We start from the raw sequence: 19495 nt of genomic DNA, 5'->3' as shown, positions 1-19495 counted from the left end.
GGTGGTGTTTGCAACAAGCCGCCGTTTACAGCTAGCAGGGATGAGCCCTGAATTCATAATGAATAAACTAACTTCTCACATTTTGTCCAAATTTTATGTTCACTGTTGAATTCGTTACACGATCATGAAAACGGCGTAACGGGAAGAGACAGAAATACTGAAAACCGCAGGAATGCAAGCAGTTGTGTTTGTGTGTTTTTCAGCCTTTTCATCACTCTTTCCGTCTGACCGTTTTCATATTATTTAATCCGTAACAGCTCGCCCAATTGTCAGTATTGAAGATGTAGTCATTGAAATTTCAAAGTGATTCGAATCTCCTTCTATGAGATGGCCACACAATAATTATGATAAGCATTATTTCATGGCAGTTGCATGCGATGCCGTATCGTATGTGTACTATAAACATGTTTGGAAGAAGGAAGAAGTTTACCTTATCTTGTGTCAAATAAACAGTGGCCGCTGCGATTTTCGAGATCACTTTTTTCGAAATGAAATGTTTAAATCTGAAGCAGCATACTCAGAGCCAAAATAAAGAATTTCGATGCATTAAGAAAGGTGCAGTGCCTCCAGGTTGGTTAGTTGTGGTCTTCTAGGATATCAGAAAAATATGCCCACGTGATTACTTCCGCAAAAAGTGATCGGTGCGCGAAGTTGCATCTTTGGCAAAGCAAGAACAAAAATTCCCAAGCGCTGCAAGAATGTACGAGAAATATCGGTAATTAACTGATGTGTACACGCTAGATAAATTTTAGAAGAAGATTTCGGGCGTCACATGAAGACGCACGCGCTCAAGCATAACTGCCGCAAGCGCGCCGCGCATGTGATTCCGCGGGCGTCCGCGAAACCCGTCCCCCCCCCGGTGGCGCCGCGGCGGTGGTCCGGGAAACCAGGCCCGTCACGCCGGTTTCAAAGCACGCGGCAGGCCGTACATGTGCGCTTTTTATCCAGCTCTGCAACTGGAGCACAACGCCTACAAAGGTAGGAGCAGTCTGCTGATTCCCTCTAAAGATATCGCGGCACACGCGACCGCACCCACTGATACAAAGTACGCACTTCCTGTCTGACTCATGCAGTCAATTCCTCAACCCTCAGGCTCCTATCTCCATGTGCCGATCGCGTGAAGGAGGCGGTCGGCTCGTTTCATCTCTGCTTGAGCCCCGTTCGTCGGCAGTGCTAGCGCACTTTCACTCGCACATAGAGAATACGACACGCAGGGTGATGTAATCGCGATTTGAACTTGATAAGGAAGATCATGGCGAAGGCAAAAAATTTGCCTGGAGTGTCTATACTGCCACGTGCGTTTCTTTATCACTTTTGCTGTATTCGGTTTTCGGCCACAAAGACTGTCAGCAACGCTCAGCGTGAACCATGCCTCATTGTTTGAGAAACTTTGCGATCATTGTGGATCGTTTTGTTAAGATTGCGCGCAAGACGTGACAATACAATTGCTATCGCAAAAAAAAAAAAGCAGAATAGCTGCTGGCTAAGATCGCATGAATGCACGGCAACTGCCTGAATTACAACACATCCGATTATGGTGGCCACGTTTCTGTTTTCCGACATCGGGCGCCAAATCGAGCAAGTGGGTCCCGTGCCAGTGTCGCAAGCTTCGGTCGCCGCTATGCCTTGGCTCTCAAAAGTTTTGTAATTCGGCTTTGTAGCAAAACATCCACATATAAACAGTTGCGTGGCTGATAATTGCGAGCTGCAGCCCCAAAAAATATCGGTCGACTGCCTAAAACTTGTTTCAGCAGTGCCCTCACCGGGGAAAAAGAAAAAAAGCTTTCACTTGCTGTAAATGGGCCTGCTACACTCGCCCTCACCTGGAAATTTATTCTATTCTTCACAAAGTCCTAAATAGCATCTTTGAAGCCCGGGATCGGAGCGAGTGAGCTCTCCGATAACCACCAACAAGCGTCGTCGTTTTTTATCTCGCCGATCGGGATGGCTTGCAAGATACTAGCCTTGTCGACGACATATGCTTCCTGAACGATCGCAATCGCTTGCAAGATAACTCAAGCTCGCTACATCTACTGCTACCGCCTCTGCAACTAATCATGCTTGTTACTTGGCACGAGGCATAACAAAAACACCAGATCGGGCGCTAACGCACAGCACGCGCGACAAAGAATACAGAACTAGTCACAGAACACCCTGACAACACTGCGCGATACGTTGTGCCGTGGTTCCCGCATGGCACGCCACGGCCGATGCATGAAAAAGCGCACGTGCGCTTTTTCATCCAGCGGGCTTGTCACGCATTAGCCGGATTCTATTCCACTCCACCGCTCCAAAGGCAAGGGGAGCGTTGAGGTGCGCCCTTTCCCCGCAGCCGCAGCGGCCGTTCGATTTGAAAAATGCGTTCACAAAACCTCGAGCCAGCTTTACCGCGACTTTTGTTCCCTTTCAATAAAGTTACTGTGGATTTTCCCTGATGGGAACACAATTTCCCGGAGTTTTCCCTGAGTAATTCCAGACTATCCAAAATCCCTGAGAATTCCCGGTTTTCCCGGTTTTCCTGGTCGGTAGACACCCTGCTTCTTCCTCTTGTTCTTCGAGTGCCTTGATGAAGATATTAACGCAGGCAAAACCACACACAGTCGATCCCGGATAGATCAAACTCGGATATATTGAATTATTGGCTATATCGAACAGTTGAGAAATCCCCTTGAATTTCCCATGCAAAAGTATAGGGCTGGTGCACACGTCTATTGAACTCCCGCACAGCGAAACATCCGATATACTATTGAACGCTACGCCGCACCACACGCCAGGGAGTGCATTTTTCCTAACAAATGTTGGTCATTTTCGGTCGCATTCTGCCAAGTTCCGATCACTCTTTGCGCGCAAGTGACGAAAAGGCGGTGTTGTTGCATTATGTTGATCTGGATGGTTGCGCAGTGCTTGCGAGTGCACCGGCTTGCATGATATGCGATCTGTAGGTTGTAACATGCGCACATAGTGCTTTTCAAAGGGGCCGATTGCCGAAGGCACCAAAATGAGATGAATGCGGAGATACTCGGCAGCCTCGTCGCAGCGCACTCCCTTCCGTTTGTTCGCGCACGATGGCTTGCGGGCACGAAAAGCATGGTCTTCGAGATCCGCAACGTCGTGGCGTATTTTTGGCGTTTTCGGTTATAAAACACACATCTCGGAGGCTACGCTTTTTCTTGCTTTTCACGCTAAAGCAGCGGCTGCTTGCTACAAAGCTACAAGTGGCATCGCCATCGCCAAGACAGTGATGCTACCGCTGCGCCAATTGCGCCAGACTGCGCCAAAGTGCCCTGGCTGCTACAACCTGCTACATTTCCTCAAAATTTGGCGATTCTGCGCCAAGCCTGCGCCAAAGGGGTGTACTCTGACTTTCAGAAATGAAACTAACTACATGAGGTTCCCCCATTGAGAGCAACATCGCGCTGTACGTGGACGTACGCGGACGTTCTCCATGAGAGTGATGAAAATGGAGACAAAATACAGTATAACCTCGTTACAATGGATCTGTTTACAACAGACATTCGGATATTACATACCAATTTGCGGCGTTATGCTGACCTCCGTATTAGTTCCATTGATTGATCTTCGTTTACAACGGATTCTGGTACAACGGACATTCGGATATAATTGACTAAAACTTCAGGCCAGCAAGGTGGTCAGGACTCCTTTAGAGCGGACTTTTCTACCACGGTCATTAACTTCCGACTTCAAACATTGCTTAGCATACTTTCGGGACGGGAGCAGCGCACCGCGGATATCGACGTACCGATTTAAGAACGAAGGCCGCCGATCCCCGGTCTGTCAATGATCAGCTATGCCTAGCTGTAGCGACAAAAAAACGGCGCGCAGCGTGCTTGGTGTTGCGTTTGGGACGCTGACACGCGAAATTGCGAGCCGTTGCCACCGCTTCTCCGCGCGGTCGCTGCGCGGCGAGCTTGGCCGGGGGGTCCGCTGCCGATGCGCAAAATGCCCATCCGCGGTTCTGAGGAGCCAGCGGGCAATGCGATTCGTTGCTTGAGACGAAGGACATTACGGCTTCTTCGCTTTCGCATGTCCGCTAGCGCGATGTTCTTGCCCGCAAAGTTCGGATTTGGCTCGTACATCGGCACCGTGAACGGAGTTAGGCCTAACCACGACATCTAGTAGAAAGCTCGGTTGCGATGTGCGTGGCCGCAGTGCCCGATGTTTCAAAGTACGTCATGCTCGATTGCGAGTACAAGGAGTTGTCCCGCGGTGGTCTTCGTCATAAGCTTCGAAGTGCTGATAAGAAGAACCTCGAACAGCGGGTCCAACGAGTCAACGCTATTAGTCGCACGTCTGCGATGTTCGCGACGAGTGCGGCGCGCTATCGTAATCTGATGATTGAGCTTCCGCTTGCAGCTGCCCAACTAAAACGTTCCAAATTATCGTCGACCCGTAAACACAGAACGAGTGCGAACGCGTCACTAAGTAGCGCAATTTTCAACAGCCACGACCTCGCGACGCACAAGCAGCAGACGACGATCCCGAAGCGAGCATTAACACGTTTTGGCTGCTTCTGCGGTAATACAGCAGAAGCAGCCAAAACGGGTTTTTCGTACGCTTGTTACTGAATGGAGGAGCCAGCTGAAATGGAGAACTTGAACGCGGAGAAATGCTCCTTACGACGAGCCCAAAATGGTGGCGCCCAGTTACGCCGTTGCCGAGCTATAATTTTGAAAAACGCTTTTTCTTTATATTTCCGCAATTTTCGCCAAGTCGGCAGACGCAAAACAAATTTTTTATAGCACTTCTACGTAGTTTTCATTGAAGATATTTTGGAATTAGATAGAAATGGGCTACAGAAACTGAAAATGCGATTTTCCAAAAATCGCATTTTTTTTTGGTCCCCCGTTAAAAATAAGAGTATGTTCGTGACTCGTAATTCTCTCCGGTTATAACAGACCCATTCAGTGTTTACATGAAAGTCTGTTGTAACAGTACTTGGATTTTACATACTCCCTTTACAACAGACCAAAATGCTCTTCACTATGAAGGTCTGTTGTAACGAGGTTATACTATATCAATATGGTGTTGTCAAGCGGACGAAGGAACTGCGTTTTGTGTTTTTGTTTGTAATCAAAGCATCAACTGTAGGCAACATGGCGTAGCAGCAATCAAGTGACATGTAGCCATGAAACGGCACATTGATGCTACCAGTCGTCATTGAGACGCTTCAGGTGGGCTGTAGCGGCCGAAAGCAATCCAGCCGACTTTGGAATTCGGCAGTCCATGGAACGTTTTGCAGTGTGACCGCGTGACAAACGCAGAAACTCTGTTTGTGCTTGGCATGACTCTCAAGGGCATCCCATACTCGTGGGCCGACACAGCAACTGCCTTGTTTCCCAAGTTATTTGGAGATTCTGAAACAGCGAAGCAGTTTAGTTGTAAGAGGTTCAAGGCATCCTACATAGTTAGTGATGGCCTCGGGCCGTATTTCAAGAAACTTGTGCTTGACGAGCTGAACAAGCCGGATGTGGTTTTTTCTGTTAGCATTGACGAGACCCCTCTTCCTGAACAGAGGTGCCAACAACTTGATGTTGTAGTTAGGCATTTCTCCAACAAAATGCAGCGAGTTGTGGAACACCTACAGTCTTTCCGGCTGGGCTCTGCGACTTCGGAAATTTTGGCTAGTGAAGTGAGGAGAGCAATGATGGACCTGCCGCAGAAAAATGTCATTTACTTTTTTATGGATGGCCCTAATGCAGTGAAAAGCTTCAGAAAAAAGATGCAGGAAGCATACCCTGACATCATAGATGTAGGAGAGTGCTGCTTGCACAAAGTGCACAACTCATTTGCCCGCGGCTTGAGTGCTGTTGGCTCGGATGTCGACGCTGCTGTGGTCGATGTTTATTACGTTTTTAAGAATTCTTCGGCTCAGAATGAATTGTTGAAGGCAGAGCACCTGCTCCAAAAGCTAGTTTTGCTGCTCCAAAACGCAATTTTGCCTGCTCCAAAAGCTGCTCCAAAGTGGCCTAAGCCGGTAGCATCACTGCCAAGATGTCGATAGTTGGGACTTGTTCCTTCGTTGTTTGTAGGCTGCGTTGTCTCTTGCGGCTTGAGGACTCGTGTACTTCTCGCTTTGTTCATGACAAATCCTCAATCGGGAGTCGAACTAAACATTGACCTGCTCGTAGCGATAAAATGATGACTGGTGCTTGTAACGACGTCAAGCAAAGCACAGTCATGAACTGTTTTCTAGCGGGCTTTGGTGCGTACCGTCAACGGCGTACCGTGCCTCAGTGAATTTTGTGACTTAGCATTTCCGGGTGCGCTCTCGGACGGGAGTACAGCAAGCGACTTCATCGATGCCGCGATCAAGGCTGACGTTGCCGGTGCTGCGGAAGTGGACCCGTGCGGTTATGAAGATGCCAACGTCGCCGCTAAACAACCTCTTACCGTGCTCCAGAGCTTGGGCGTTCAGCGTCAGTCACCCCTGTTGTGGTGCTGAGGTGCTGAATTTGCTTATTTGGAAAGCTTCAATGATATTTAGGATGACTTGATGAACTTGACGGCGCGCAAGGAGCAAGACAAGTTTACGGACTATTTTCGTGCGAAATAAAGTGCGGTAACTTGCAAAAGAAGAAGTTGCCACTTTGTTATTTAGCATACTATTTGTGAGCGAATCGTCATGTTAGCGCTTGTTACAAATTTCGGAAACTGTTGCGAGACCTGCAGTGCATTAATATAAGCCTTAAATACACAATTTTTATTTCACATTATCGATATATCGAACTATTTCGCGATCCCCTTCGAGTTCGTTATATCCGGGATCGACTGTATAGCATAGCCAACTGTAGCATATTGAGCGCGCACTCGCGCCAAAGGGAAGCCTTCTTGCTCTTGTTCTTCGAGAGCCTTGATGACGATATTAACGCAGGCAAAACCACATATAGCATAGCCAACTGTAGCATATTGAGAAATAGAAATAGACACAGAACCGGAAAAGAGAAAGAGAGAAGGCTCCACACTTCCTTCAGGCTTGGCACCACTAGTGCAAAGCTGCCTTAATTTTAATGGGTGAAATATGCAGATAGAAGCAAAAAATAAAAATCATGGTTTGAGCTGGAATCGAATTGGGACGTTCTTCGTGGGAGTCAAGTATTTTGCCACATAGCCACACCAGTGCTTAAAACTGCTTCAGGAAAACACGTCGGGTCAATGTCAATACTAGTTCTATTGTTGGCTATCCGATTTTATAACAATGTATTAAACACTACATACATAGTTCCTATAGCTCAGCAAGCTATAATCAGGCCTTAATCAACCCGGTAAAAATATGCCAACGACTGCTACTCATGATATGCACATCATCTCACAGTAGCATGCTGTTCGTTTCAATAAAACTGACACCTGTGCTGTAATGTGAGTGGTGATGTTACATTGGGCCATAAGTTACCCTTGAGGCGGCAATGTAGTCAATGTACTTGGTAAGCCCTCAGTATGCCCACAAGCACCCACACAAAGATGTTGATCCACCTCATAATGCTTGGCTCCAAGTAAATATAAAACAAAGATGCTGCGTATGCAGCCAGTCGGTTACCGCTTCGCATGACACTGATTCCCACAATGTGTGGGACCTGCTGGAATTTTTATTTTCTATGGACGACTCACATGGGGGATTGAAAAATTATTTATTGGGAAAATTTTGTTGTAGCAGTGTTGATTGTAGTGAGTTTTGACTGTACTAAAGAATATGATGCCTTTCTTCAATCCATGAGCACTGTACAGTAAGCATAGCATAATCACTTGAAAAAATGGATAGAATTCTTACACACATTTCGATATTGAAAGTTTACATGATGACTAAAGAGCTATGTGACTTAAGGGGAGATGTGGGTCGAAAAAAGAGAGTTTTTCAAAAATTATCGATTTTTTGTTTTCACCTGTTTTGTTAAGATTAGTATCTCTACTGTTCCGAAAATAAAAATCAAAGTCGAGACTCAACTGGAAATACGTTAAAATTGCGTCTAAAGGGCACAAGGTGGCTGTTAATCTTGACCGAAAGTGTGACGTCTTCTAGCGCCTCGCGGCCAATAACGCGCGGCCGCTCGCCATTTGGGATCGCATGAGGTGATCTCCAAGTAACCACAGTTTCCCGCGCTGCAGACGTGCAAGAAATAATAAAGAAAGCATGCTTTTGCCGCGCTTTTCGAGCGCTGCGACTGGCTTTTGAATCACGTAGTACGAATCGGGGACCGCCAATGGCCGCTGCACGCCTTGTGTGTTGCGAAGCCTGCTTGCAGGGTTGGTGTTTCATCGAGCTACGCAGCTGAACAACGTTTCTCTCGCGTATTTATTTTCATCGTGGACGAAGAGAACCGTAGCAAGCGCAGTCACCAGCCAGTGAAGTATCGCTCGGTGAACAAATTTCGAGGACGCCGGCGCAAATCGAAGCCAAACACTCGCTGAACGGCAAGTGCATCTGCTGCCTTGAGGCCTAGCGACGGCGACGGCAATGCCAGCGATGCTTCCGGCGAGTTTGCCGCGGCGTTTGAGTATGTCAGTGCCTCTCAAAGAGAAGATCGGACTCTTTGACGACGAAAAAAGATCACGGTAGAAAGTCTTCCTTGATCGCTGACACGACAGCACTGAACATCCTCGCGATCGGTGCAGTGTGTCCAGCGTGTCACCGTTCGGGAATACGCGTCCGGAAACCAGCTTACAAACGCAAAGGCGCCGTTTCTGGAACTACAATGCGAGAACAACGAGTGCCCCGAAAGTATTCTTTCGATGACGTATACGTTGTGGCGAGTTGCTTCGAGCGAGGAGGCCAGCGTAGAGGCTGCGAGTGAGGGACCGTTTGCAAGCACAACCTACGGCAGCGGGAGCTCGCGCAATAGCTACTCTGCTCGGAAGAGCTGTGAAGGAGAAACATATGGCGCTGTTTCATTTTAGTGGCAGTGGCTACTAGAAGAACAATTTACCTCTTTTGTGTGCAATTTTGGTCGGATTTCGTTACCTCTTTCATAAATAAAAATCCAATTTTAACTTTAAACATCGTTTTTCTCAAAACACACTTTTTGGCAACTTTTTCAGCGTGCCCCTCTTGTTTTTGGTACTTCTGGAGCTCCGATCTGCATGAAATTTTGCCCAAATTTTCTATAAGGTGTGAGGAGTGCAGTATTATCTCCTCTAAATCTCAATATTATTTATGCATATTAGAAAATTTGCAAGTAATCATTTACTGGGGTCTGGGAAATAATGAATTTCCCATGTTTGAATTTTTCACGTCTAGTAAATATTTTCTATGCACTTTCTGGATAGTTTTCGGCACTCTACAGTTCAAATGGAACAATATGAGCTATTAATTGTCAAAATGTATAGAAGTTTAAGGATCGAAAAAGGGGGGCTAAAAGGCCTATGTTTTACACATTTGTCATGATGCAGAGCAAAAAGTATGCAACTTGCAAGAAAACTAACTATATATTTGGAGTCAGCATAACAATATCTACAAATAGTTCAAGTTTCATTGCTCTAGGATGAATATTAAAGAAAAAGTATCTTCGATCCGCATCTCCCCTTAACTTTCTGTAGCTTGAAAATTATTTGCAAAAGGGGAGAAAACTATGATCTGGACAAACAAAGTCTTTCACATGCATTAAGCAAACTCGCTCCATGCTTAGTTAAGCCTCATGACCTCACCTGTGATGGAGTAGAGAAGACGAGAGTTTGGGCCTTCGTCCCGGTCCCAGGCAACCAGGGTGTGCAACTCTGGCGGTCCATTCTCCGGGACAGCAAGGCCTCGGCACGAGTCATCAAACTCGGGGCTCTGGTCATTGACGTCCAGGAGCCGCACCAGCACCAGGCAGCTGTCAACCTGATTCTGGGCGTCAGACACAAACACGACAAACTCGTGCTGCGCCTGCGCCTCTCGGTCAAGCAGCGCCAACGTACGCACTACGCCAGTGTGTGCATCCACACCAAAGTGGCCCCCACCAGCGGGAAGGCTGTACGACAGGTTTCTTCCTCCTGGATTAAAGAAAGAAAAAGCGGTGTTAAAAGTTATGTTGTTAACACGAATTTAAAAAAAATATATGTATTACAGTCTTCCTCAATGAGACAGCTGGTCTTCAGAAAATAATGGTTTGTTTGAACTACTAGTATACTATAATCACAGCAGTAGACAGGTTGGCTTTTTCGCAATTCAGAATTTTACACACATAACGCAGAAACACTAGGACTGTAGCAAAAAAGGCACAGGAGTGTGCTTAACTGGGCTGGTTGGTACATGTTTAAGACGAGAGCAAACAGCGCTAAACACGGGACGGAGAAGAAGAACGACAGACACAAGCGCTGAACTAACAACCACTGGTTTATTGCTTGGATATGCAATATATACGGAAGCACTGCACAGGATAACAACAAAAACACAGTAACTGCGCAATGCGCAAAGAGGAGTGAGAAGTCATCATAATAGATGCGTCGGCAGAACGGGCTGTCAGGTTTTGGACAAGTAATTGAGTTCACACTTATGTAGATAAATGGAAGGAACACTGGCACACGCATTTCTGTGTGCATGGGTATGGTGCGCTTCACTAATCTCACGTGTTCTTTGCTGATTGTACGCTTCCAAAACGGTGCACCGCTCAAGAATTGGCTGACAGCCACATGCTTTGCAGTGCAGGGCTAAATGACTGGGCACTGAACCGTTAAATGAGTACGCATGCTCTCGTGACCGGTCATTCAAACATCGGCCGGTTTGGCCGATGTAGCAACTAGAGCACTGCACGGGCCGATTTTTCCGGCCCGGGCCCGGCCCGGCCCGAAAACTCCCTGCTCCGGCCCGCCCGGCCCGGTGTTCTTAAATGTGGCCCGTACCCGGCCCGGGCCCGAAAGATTTGGGCCCGGCCCGGCCCGGCCCGGCCCGTTTCAGCTACTTATGCCTTGAGCATAAAGGAGACACTGTCCAACCTTCGGTGATTGTGAAGATACCTGCCGCACACCAGATATTATCTAGAGATTGTTTAAGGAACTTCTTTCAGTGTCACGACTTTCACTGGTACTGTGTATACTTTCGGTTAATTACGCCCGTAACGCTCTTGCGAAATATTTGCAGGGCAATATAAAATATAATTGGAGTCATGGCTGGCTGTTCTATGTACGCACGCAGTGCTAACCACGCAATCTTATTTTTACATTTCAAAGAACGACTACAAAATACCTCCATAAAATGGGAAAAATAAACATGGCAGACATTTTTAGTCTACATCAACCGCATACGAGCTAGGGCTGTTGAGTAAAAGTAGCAAGTGTCCTGCGAACTTCATCTATTGCACAATGCAATGAAAAAAAAAAGTGCTCTAGCTGCTTCTGGGAGGAATACACCAGGCTGGGCAGCGTTACATAAATTAAAGCTGTCGTGTTGACTCCTCGGCAGGAAATTGCACCCAACGTACACTACGTTTTCGTGTTCAAAGCAAGAAGGTTCTTTGTCCCGCCCTTCTTCCTCGAGTCACCACGACTGCAGTGCCATAGATCTGTCAAAGCGAGGCACACCCGTTAGCAAGCGAGCCACCGTCCTCGCTGTTCCCTGAAGGTGGCTGTCTCGTCGTCTTCCTGTGACCGCCATGCCTTAAAGCAAGACCGGACTAAGGGCTTCCAAAACAACTGTATATTAGAGCGCCGAAGTGAACACATCTTATATACACTAATCTAGGCACTTTATCGTTTCCTTACACGGTACCCAAGAACGCCTTTCACTCACTATAATGGAGGAAACTTATATTAGGCGTTTCTTGAAATTACGTGTAGCATACCGATGAAGCAAAATTGTAGACGTCTTGTACTGTGCAATTTCTGTGCACGCCAATGCACTCCAGGTGGTTTAAATTACCCGGAGCCCTCAACGACAGCATCTCATATAGCCTGGGTCACTTCGGAGAGTTAAACCCCACAAAACAAAAACAAAGCCAAACAACGTACACACGCAATTATACAGATACGTATGAGACCCGGGCCTAATACGGGCCTGGCTCAGGCCCGAGCCCGACCCGAGCCCGAAGATCACGGGCCCGAGCCCGGCCCGGGCCCGATCCAACAATCCCTTACCCGGCCCGCAGTGCTCTAGTACCAACTTCCACACGTAAATGGAACCTTGTATACTACAGCTTTCCTACACTCGACAAAGCGCTTTCTGTGCTTTTTCTCACAGATATCTTTAGAAGAGTCTGGTGTTGGGCCTGTTGGTACGTAGCTTGAAAACGGGGAACCCAGCCTTCAACAGACACGTACACAAGAAGAGAAGAAAGACGACCACACACGTTGGGACTAACAACAGTTTAATGGAAAACATCTACTCGAAAAGGAAACCCAAAAAACGCGCATGCACCCTCAAGATATCTTAGGTGGGAGGGGGAAAAAAAAGGGGGGTGAACATTTGACAATCGACGAAGCACACTCATAACGCTGATGTGCTTTAAAAACCTTGCAGATAAAATGCTGCTTGTGGCACCTTCTACTTACGTTTGTCTAAAAACGTCACCTCTTTTTGTGATAGCGAGAGGGAAGGTGCACTTACGCAACGAGCCGGACCATGTTTTTGCATTTGATAAGCCTCAATTATTTCCCTCTGACATTTCGTGGATCCCTTACCAATAATTTCAGTGTCGTTAAAAATGGCTGAACACCCGCATGCTCTGCAATGCGCAGGCAAGTTCGCGCCTCCTCCTGAAGTGACTGATGTCTCATGTTCTTTCAGGCGCGTGTTCACACAGCGCCCCGTCTGGCCTATGTACAACCTACCACATGAAAGTGGTACGCGATACACATCATTAGTGACGCAGTCAACGAATTTGGAGGAGTGTCTAATTGTACAAGTGTCCTTAGAGTTTCTTTCTTCAATGTTCGCGCAAAGGCGTGACAACTTGCATGGCGCCGAGAACACTACTCGCACGCCATGCCTCGATGCAACTTTCTTGACACTGTGTGAAAGCTTATGAATATATGGAAGGACTTCCACTCGCCCATGGTCTTCATTTTGCCCAGAGCGTGGCATACCACCTATTTCTTTCTTTGGCTTCTTCATTTTTGTTTCAGCTACCGCATTCATCAGGATGGTGTGTGCATAGGTTCTAGTATTGCCCCCATCCTTAGCAACCTCTTGCTAGCAAGATTTGACAGAAGCCTCATGTGCAAGGAATAAAACAAGTCTTTCACGTCGACCGGGAATCCACCTACTTTGAGGGGGGTCCGCTCTATGTACGGCTGGTGCAGAAGCCTAGCTCCGGTCCCAGCCGCAAATAGTCGTACCGTGTCAACGTCCCCTTCCCGTAGCGCGCGTCATCGCAGCTACGACGGGTTCGGGCGAATAAGGCAACAGGCTAGCACAACAAACAACACTTTATTGCTACGTTAGCAATAACGCGTAAATGTCGCGTAGAGGGATAGTCCGCTCTCGTAGAAAAACAAAGGGTATGGCTTACACCTTCGGTCGATGATCGGCTCGCGGGTCTCGGGGCGGTGAGATGTTCCTTCGTAGGTCAGCAGGGCACGAGAGACCGTCTCCTCGTATGCCTGGTTGTTTTATTCACCTCCCGTCTCCTCCCCACCACGAGGGTTGTTTCCCTCGCAGGGCGAGTTCCCTTTCCCGCGAGCCGGGAAGCGAGGATTGGCGCGCGGAGTGACGTGGAAGAAGGGGTTGTCCGGCAGGAAAGGGCGACGGTGCTCCTCTCCTAGTGGTCCCTTGCTACCACCGTCAGTTCGCGATCGCGCCAGCCTTAAGGAAAGGAAATGGGCGCGTGTGCTCTCCCACAACTTGCTTCGGGTCTTCGGTCTGAAGGTATTCGACACACTGTTCGGGCTGGCGATGACACACGGATCATCGATGGGGAGGCCATCTAGGGACGACTGCCCGTTCGTGCCACCACCAGGTGGCGGGTAGCTTCGAGCACAAGGTGCAACGTCTCAGCCATGCTGGTTATCCCTAGGCACTGCTGGTGTCTGTTGCTGAGAGACTTTTGGTGAGCTTGACAAGGGGAAGGGCAGCACGCGACAAAGAGGATCAAAGGCCTCGTGCAGGTATGGCGGTTATACCCTATGTTCACGAGGTATCACAGAGACTGAAAAAGGTTGCTGGTAAGATTGGTATACGCATTGTATTTAGTGCAAAAAACAAACTTGCAGCGCTGTGCCGAAAAGTGAACAAAGGTGGCAAGAAAGATATGTGTTAGAAAAAGCACAGAAAGCGCATTGTCGAATGTAGGAAAGCTGTAGTATACAAGGTTCCATTTACGTGTGGAAGTTGCTACATCAGCTGGTCACGAGAGCATGCGTACTCGCTTAACGGATCAGTGCCCAGTCATTTAGTCCCGCACTGCAAAGCATGTAGCCGTCAGCCAATTCTTGAACGGTGCACCGTTTTGGAAGCGCACAATCAGCAAAGAACTCGTGACATTAGTGAAGCGCACCATATCTATGCACACGGAAATGCGTGCGCCAGTGTTCCTTCCATTTATCTACGTAAATGTGAACTCAATTACTTGTCCAAAACATGACAGCCCGTTCTGTCGACGCATCTATTATGATGACTTCTCACTCCTCTTTGCGCATTGCGCAGTTACTGTGTTTTTGTTGTTATTCTGCGCAATGCTTCCGTATATATTGCATATCCAAGCAATAAACCAGTGGTTGTTAGTTCAGCGCTTGTGTCTGCCGTTCTTCTCCGTCTCGTGTTTAGTGCTGTTTGCTCTCATCTTAAACAAATAGGCACAAAACTGGAAAAACTCAGTCGTATGTGCACTCCCTCGTCCACTTGCACATTATGTTGAAGTTCACTTATACAACAGGCACCTTCAATTATGCTACGATTTATGAAATATCACCCTATCTACGTTAGAACAGAGTGATGACTTGTTGCCTAACTGCCTGTGACCTATTTCTCTTCCACAATGTGTTCTAATGTGTAAATCATCTGTTCTACTTGTTTGGTAAAAACACGAGCTGTTGCATTGAGCAAGCAGTGTTTCACCAGTTGGTATTGCATGCAGAAGTTCATTTCTTCCATTTGCATGCACGACAAATAGTCATACCTCCATTGATACAAGAAACAGTGTTTACACTTTTTATTGGAATCAGAACAGTAGCCGTTCTCATGTCAGTGTAAGCATATGTATATTTCCATCTTTGTGCACAGAACCTACACCCAATATCGAACACATGCAACAACATATACAGTACAGCCCAAGCTTTATATATAATTCACAGCAGTAAAGCAACATGAAAGTAGTGTGTAAAACCTCATCATAATGCCTACTGTCATGTGCACTTCAAAGTGCCAGTATCTAACCACAACCCAAAGAAATGGGATGTGAAATTTTGAAATGTGCATGCTACTGGAAAAGTTGCGTGCGGTATCATTCTGATGCATAACATTCTGCATCAATTCCAGTATTTGCCCAAATGCTGTAAGATGTACGAAACGTTCGAGATAGTGTACAGCGAGACACAGTGGAGTGTTCCCACAATACACTGTCTCGTACACAAGAGGGGGCGAGCAACTCTTGCTGCTTTGCCAGAAATGTCTTCCTGAAAATGATTTTTAAAAAGTCTACTAAGCTTTCTGTATCCATAAAAATGAATTTCTTGCCAAGGACTCACACTTAACTTATTGCAGCTTTTTAACAAAACATGAAACATATGCAAAATTGTGAGGCTGCTAAGTGGTTCCTTGTGAACTTTTCACTTAAAGTACACAGGGCAAAAAATACACGAAGGTAAAGAAATGCGAAACAACACCTGAAGCGTTACTCTTGTCCTGTGTACCACCATTCGGGTAGTTTTCAATGTCAGTGCAGCTAGCGTTATAGTGTAAAGGGGTGTGAATGTTAGTGAGGTTCACTTTGTATTTAGACACTAGCTTCTTGATCAATCACAGCTGCTCTGTTTAGGACTGAAGATTGGGCGACTTGGTATTGATTCATGGCAAAAATTAACAGCGTAGTTGTAATGACGACAAAAGAAGACCTGAACACAATATCAGCGCTTTTACCTTGTCAGAAATTGTGTCAACAGTGAGAATGCTGTGTACATATCATAAACACTATGGCAATATAATGCAAAACCAAAATAAAGAGAGGGAAGAAACAAGGTGATTCAACAACATGGTTCAACAGATTCAACAAACTAATACATCTCCTATAGGCTACAAATATGCATATGTAACCCTGGCAAGTCCCAGTACTGATATGTGACTAATGAAGTGACAATACCATAAAATGTATGTGCTTCACAAAACACACTATCACTTATCAGATCTCTGTCACATCATATGGCCACAATTATGTCTCATCATATGGTCATAATTATGTGACGATTATGTAACGTGTTAAGACGCACAAATTGACATCGAGACGGAGTATTAAAAGAAGCAAATCAAGCATGAAAACAGAATAAACAGAAAACAAATTTACCCCCAATACACAAATCATCATGTGAGAGTGTGATCATAGCAGCCTTTTTTTTTTGCTTATGTGTATACGCCTAGTACACCGCCTATAGAGGCGCCACTGATAGCCACCTAGCGGGCGCCGCCGACAGTACGTGCGGGAAGCCGAGCAGACGACAGCGCTTTGCACAGCTTTGCTGTGAGGAGATGAATGAAGTTCGCGGCTGATATTTCCCCTTCGTGCGGGTGCCAGCCAACTAATTCTGCACTGGCAGCTGCAGGAAAGGCACGGGCCTCTATGAAAGTGGACTTGTACACGATGTTTGTCACGAACGAGCGCTTAACTAAGCGCACGTCGCCGATTTCGAACGACGGCATGAAAGCCTGGCGCCGACGGTTCGTGCGCGACAGAGCGCGCGCATCGAAAAAACAAGTATAAAAAGGCGCCGGGAGCGTGCCCGCGCGCCTCTTACCCTCTCCGCAGAAGACGCCACCGACACAGCCAACGAACGCGAAAGATCGGGATATTTGAGAAAGCAAAGCCGAGCTAGCCGAGCCAGCGGTGCCGTCTGATTCCGCAGACGAATCGGTGAGAAGATCTCGCCCTTTCCCTAGCTTTCGCTGTGCTACGCACAGACGAATCATACGCACCTTCCCGAAACCAGGCGCGAGCCGATACAGGCAATTGATGCAAGCGCAGCAAGCGCGCGTGGGCAGAGTCAGTCAGTGAGGAGTTAGTGGGCGATGAAGTTATGTCGTTCTAGTGATAGCATCATTCGCTCGACCGCAGAAGACGTGTTGTTTGACGATCTAGTGCTGTGAGTTAAGTATCAAGAAATGACAGTGACAAGTTTTGAAGAGGGTCGCCGAAAAGACATGTGATGACCGACTGCGGAGGAGAACGAACGTCCGCGTGGAGTGAATCGTCATGCCGGTGAATATCAAAGGTGCGTCGCGCAGACCAGCGTAACAAGATCCAGCTATGAGGTGCAGCTCGTGGTGAACACCCACTTTGTTTTGTTTGCAAAGGTGACGTCTCAAACACTTCTTGTTCTTTCTGAAGTCAACCATTGCTGCATTTCTGTTTCTGTAAATAATAAATATAGAACTTAGCATGTAATAGCGCGGTACATTGTGGTAGCCTCGAGCTCACCGGAGCCGAAGACTACCTCGGGTTCAGGCTTAGCGAGCCACAGGGCCGCGTCTACCGTCGCCTGCTTACGTTTAGCGCACCGCTCCGCTCGCTCTCAGCTAGCAAAGGCGTTGAGCGCCGCGCGGCATGAACACAGTGTTCGAGATAACATACACACAAACACTTTATTTGCCTTCTGCGGCACCCCAACACACACACAGTACACGTCCGCCCCCGGGGCACGGGGAAGCAAAGGGCTTCCCGCGCGGACGATACACCAAGGGGTTCTGCAAAGCACGTCGCAGCTCGCAATGGCGAGCTTTGACACGCCGTGCGGGAAAAGGTCCCTCGCGGTATGCGGCGCACTCTCGCGGTGACCACTGGGCCTGGTCGCGAGTGCTAGGGCAATCTCCGTACGCGTGGGCCTCCGGCAAGTGCGGCTCGGCGTGGTACGACCGCGCGCGAGCACTAGGCACCGCTCTTTGGCTTCACGTACGAACCGGAGCTAACACTGAGGTAAACATGCCTGGAAGGGTGCCGAGGCACCCAGGCAGGCAACAGCCCGGCGATTCCCAAAGGGGACGTCGGGCCAGAAGGAAATACGTGCTTACCCAGCTGCGTCCGAGGAGAGAGAGCGAGTTCGTCCCGGCCTGCCCGCGCGTCTGTCACGCCGAATTTCGCGGCTCCAAGACCGCGGGCAGCGCCACCACGAGAGCCGGCGCGTAGCGCAAGATGGCGCCACTTGCCGTCGCGGGAGAACGGGAGAGGGAAAGGATTCGCAGAACGGCGAAATGCCCGCGCAGTGGCTTCGGGCGCGCCTCGGATCCCCACAACATGTACCGCGCTAGTACAAGCTAAGTTCATGGATGACCAACTCGCCCGAACTACAACACTTCTGAAATATAGAACGTTTGAGCGAAGTGCCCTGCACGGCGGTCGAACCGAACCAACGCGTGCTCAGGCTGATAACTTTGGTCGTCTACCAGTGTCAACATGATCGAGTGCATCCAGCGAGCACCGGTATGACAGAACGAAAGCATTAGAATATGAAGCGACGTGTTAACCCGCACAATGACGAAGCGGCTCGTCTTTGCCAACGAACAGCGGCGTTCCGTTGCTTCCGTCGCTCTTCTCAGGAGGTCTTGCGGTAGGTGAGTAAAACCGTGTTCCGGGCGCGTTTTTGTAGGTGTTTGAGCACTACACTCCACAGCAATTGTTATTCGACATCCCTTGAAGTGTCGACCACCACACATACGACGAACGTTGCTTATTTCACTACGGAAACGTGAACAACGCGGAAACACACGTACAACGACGTAGGAAACCACGGCGGCCGTCTGCTTGCTTTCCCGAGAGCAATGATTGAGTTTGCCGCCTATGGCGCTTCCGTCGGCGCGCACTAGGCGTATACACCCTGAAAGCACTCTGCTTCCTTTAGTTTTTATCGCAAGCAAGGAAATTATGTTGTACAACATCTTTTTCAAGGTGCACTCGCGCATCGACTGGCTGGCCGTGCAAAGCATGTGCTATATTCACAGGAGTTTCTAAACACGCATCGCACATCGTCGCTATGTGAGCTTAATGATTTTCTTTTTCGATTTTTCACTGTACTTTTCACGCGACGCAATGTGCAGAACAACACCTACAGCTGCCCGAGCGACGATAACGACGCGCTAACGGAGGAAACATAAGTATTACTTACCATTGTGTTCCTGATAGTACTCAAATCTCGATATAACAAACATGGATATAACGAATTATCGGTTATAACGAAGTAAATGAAGAGTAGTCTTGTAATAGATACATTGTTAAAAATAAACGCTTATAACGAATTTTCGGATATCACGAAGTTATTTTCGTGGCAGATGTGACTTTGTTATATTGAGGTTTGAGTGTACCACGAATACAGCGTGCCCATCGTATGTTTGGTAATATACACAGCGGCAGGCTCGCTTGAGTTGCCGTGT

General features: G+C 47.8%; 1 protein-coding gene across 1 annotated transcript in view; it reads right to left on the bottom strand.

Moving 5' to 3' along the window:
• The window catches only part of LOC119382397 (protein dachsous), a 466009-nt gene that overhangs the window by 144051 nt on the left and 302463 nt on the right, over positions 1-19495 (bottom strand). The window contains exon 17 of the mRNA XM_049412138.1: positions 9658-9984. Coding sequence (XP_049268095.1) covers positions 9658-9984 — 327 coding nt within the window. The remainder of the gene's footprint in view (positions 1-9657; positions 9985-19495) is intronic.

This window comes from Rhipicephalus sanguineus, chromosome 2 (genome assembly GCF_013339695.2).
Source record: "Rhipicephalus sanguineus isolate Rsan-2018 chromosome 2, BIME_Rsan_1.4, whole genome shotgun sequence".
Lineage (NCBI taxonomy): Eukaryota > Metazoa > Arthropoda > Arachnida > Ixodida > Ixodidae > Rhipicephalus > Rhipicephalus sanguineus.
This window is presented reverse-complemented; position numbering and strand designations above follow the sequence as displayed.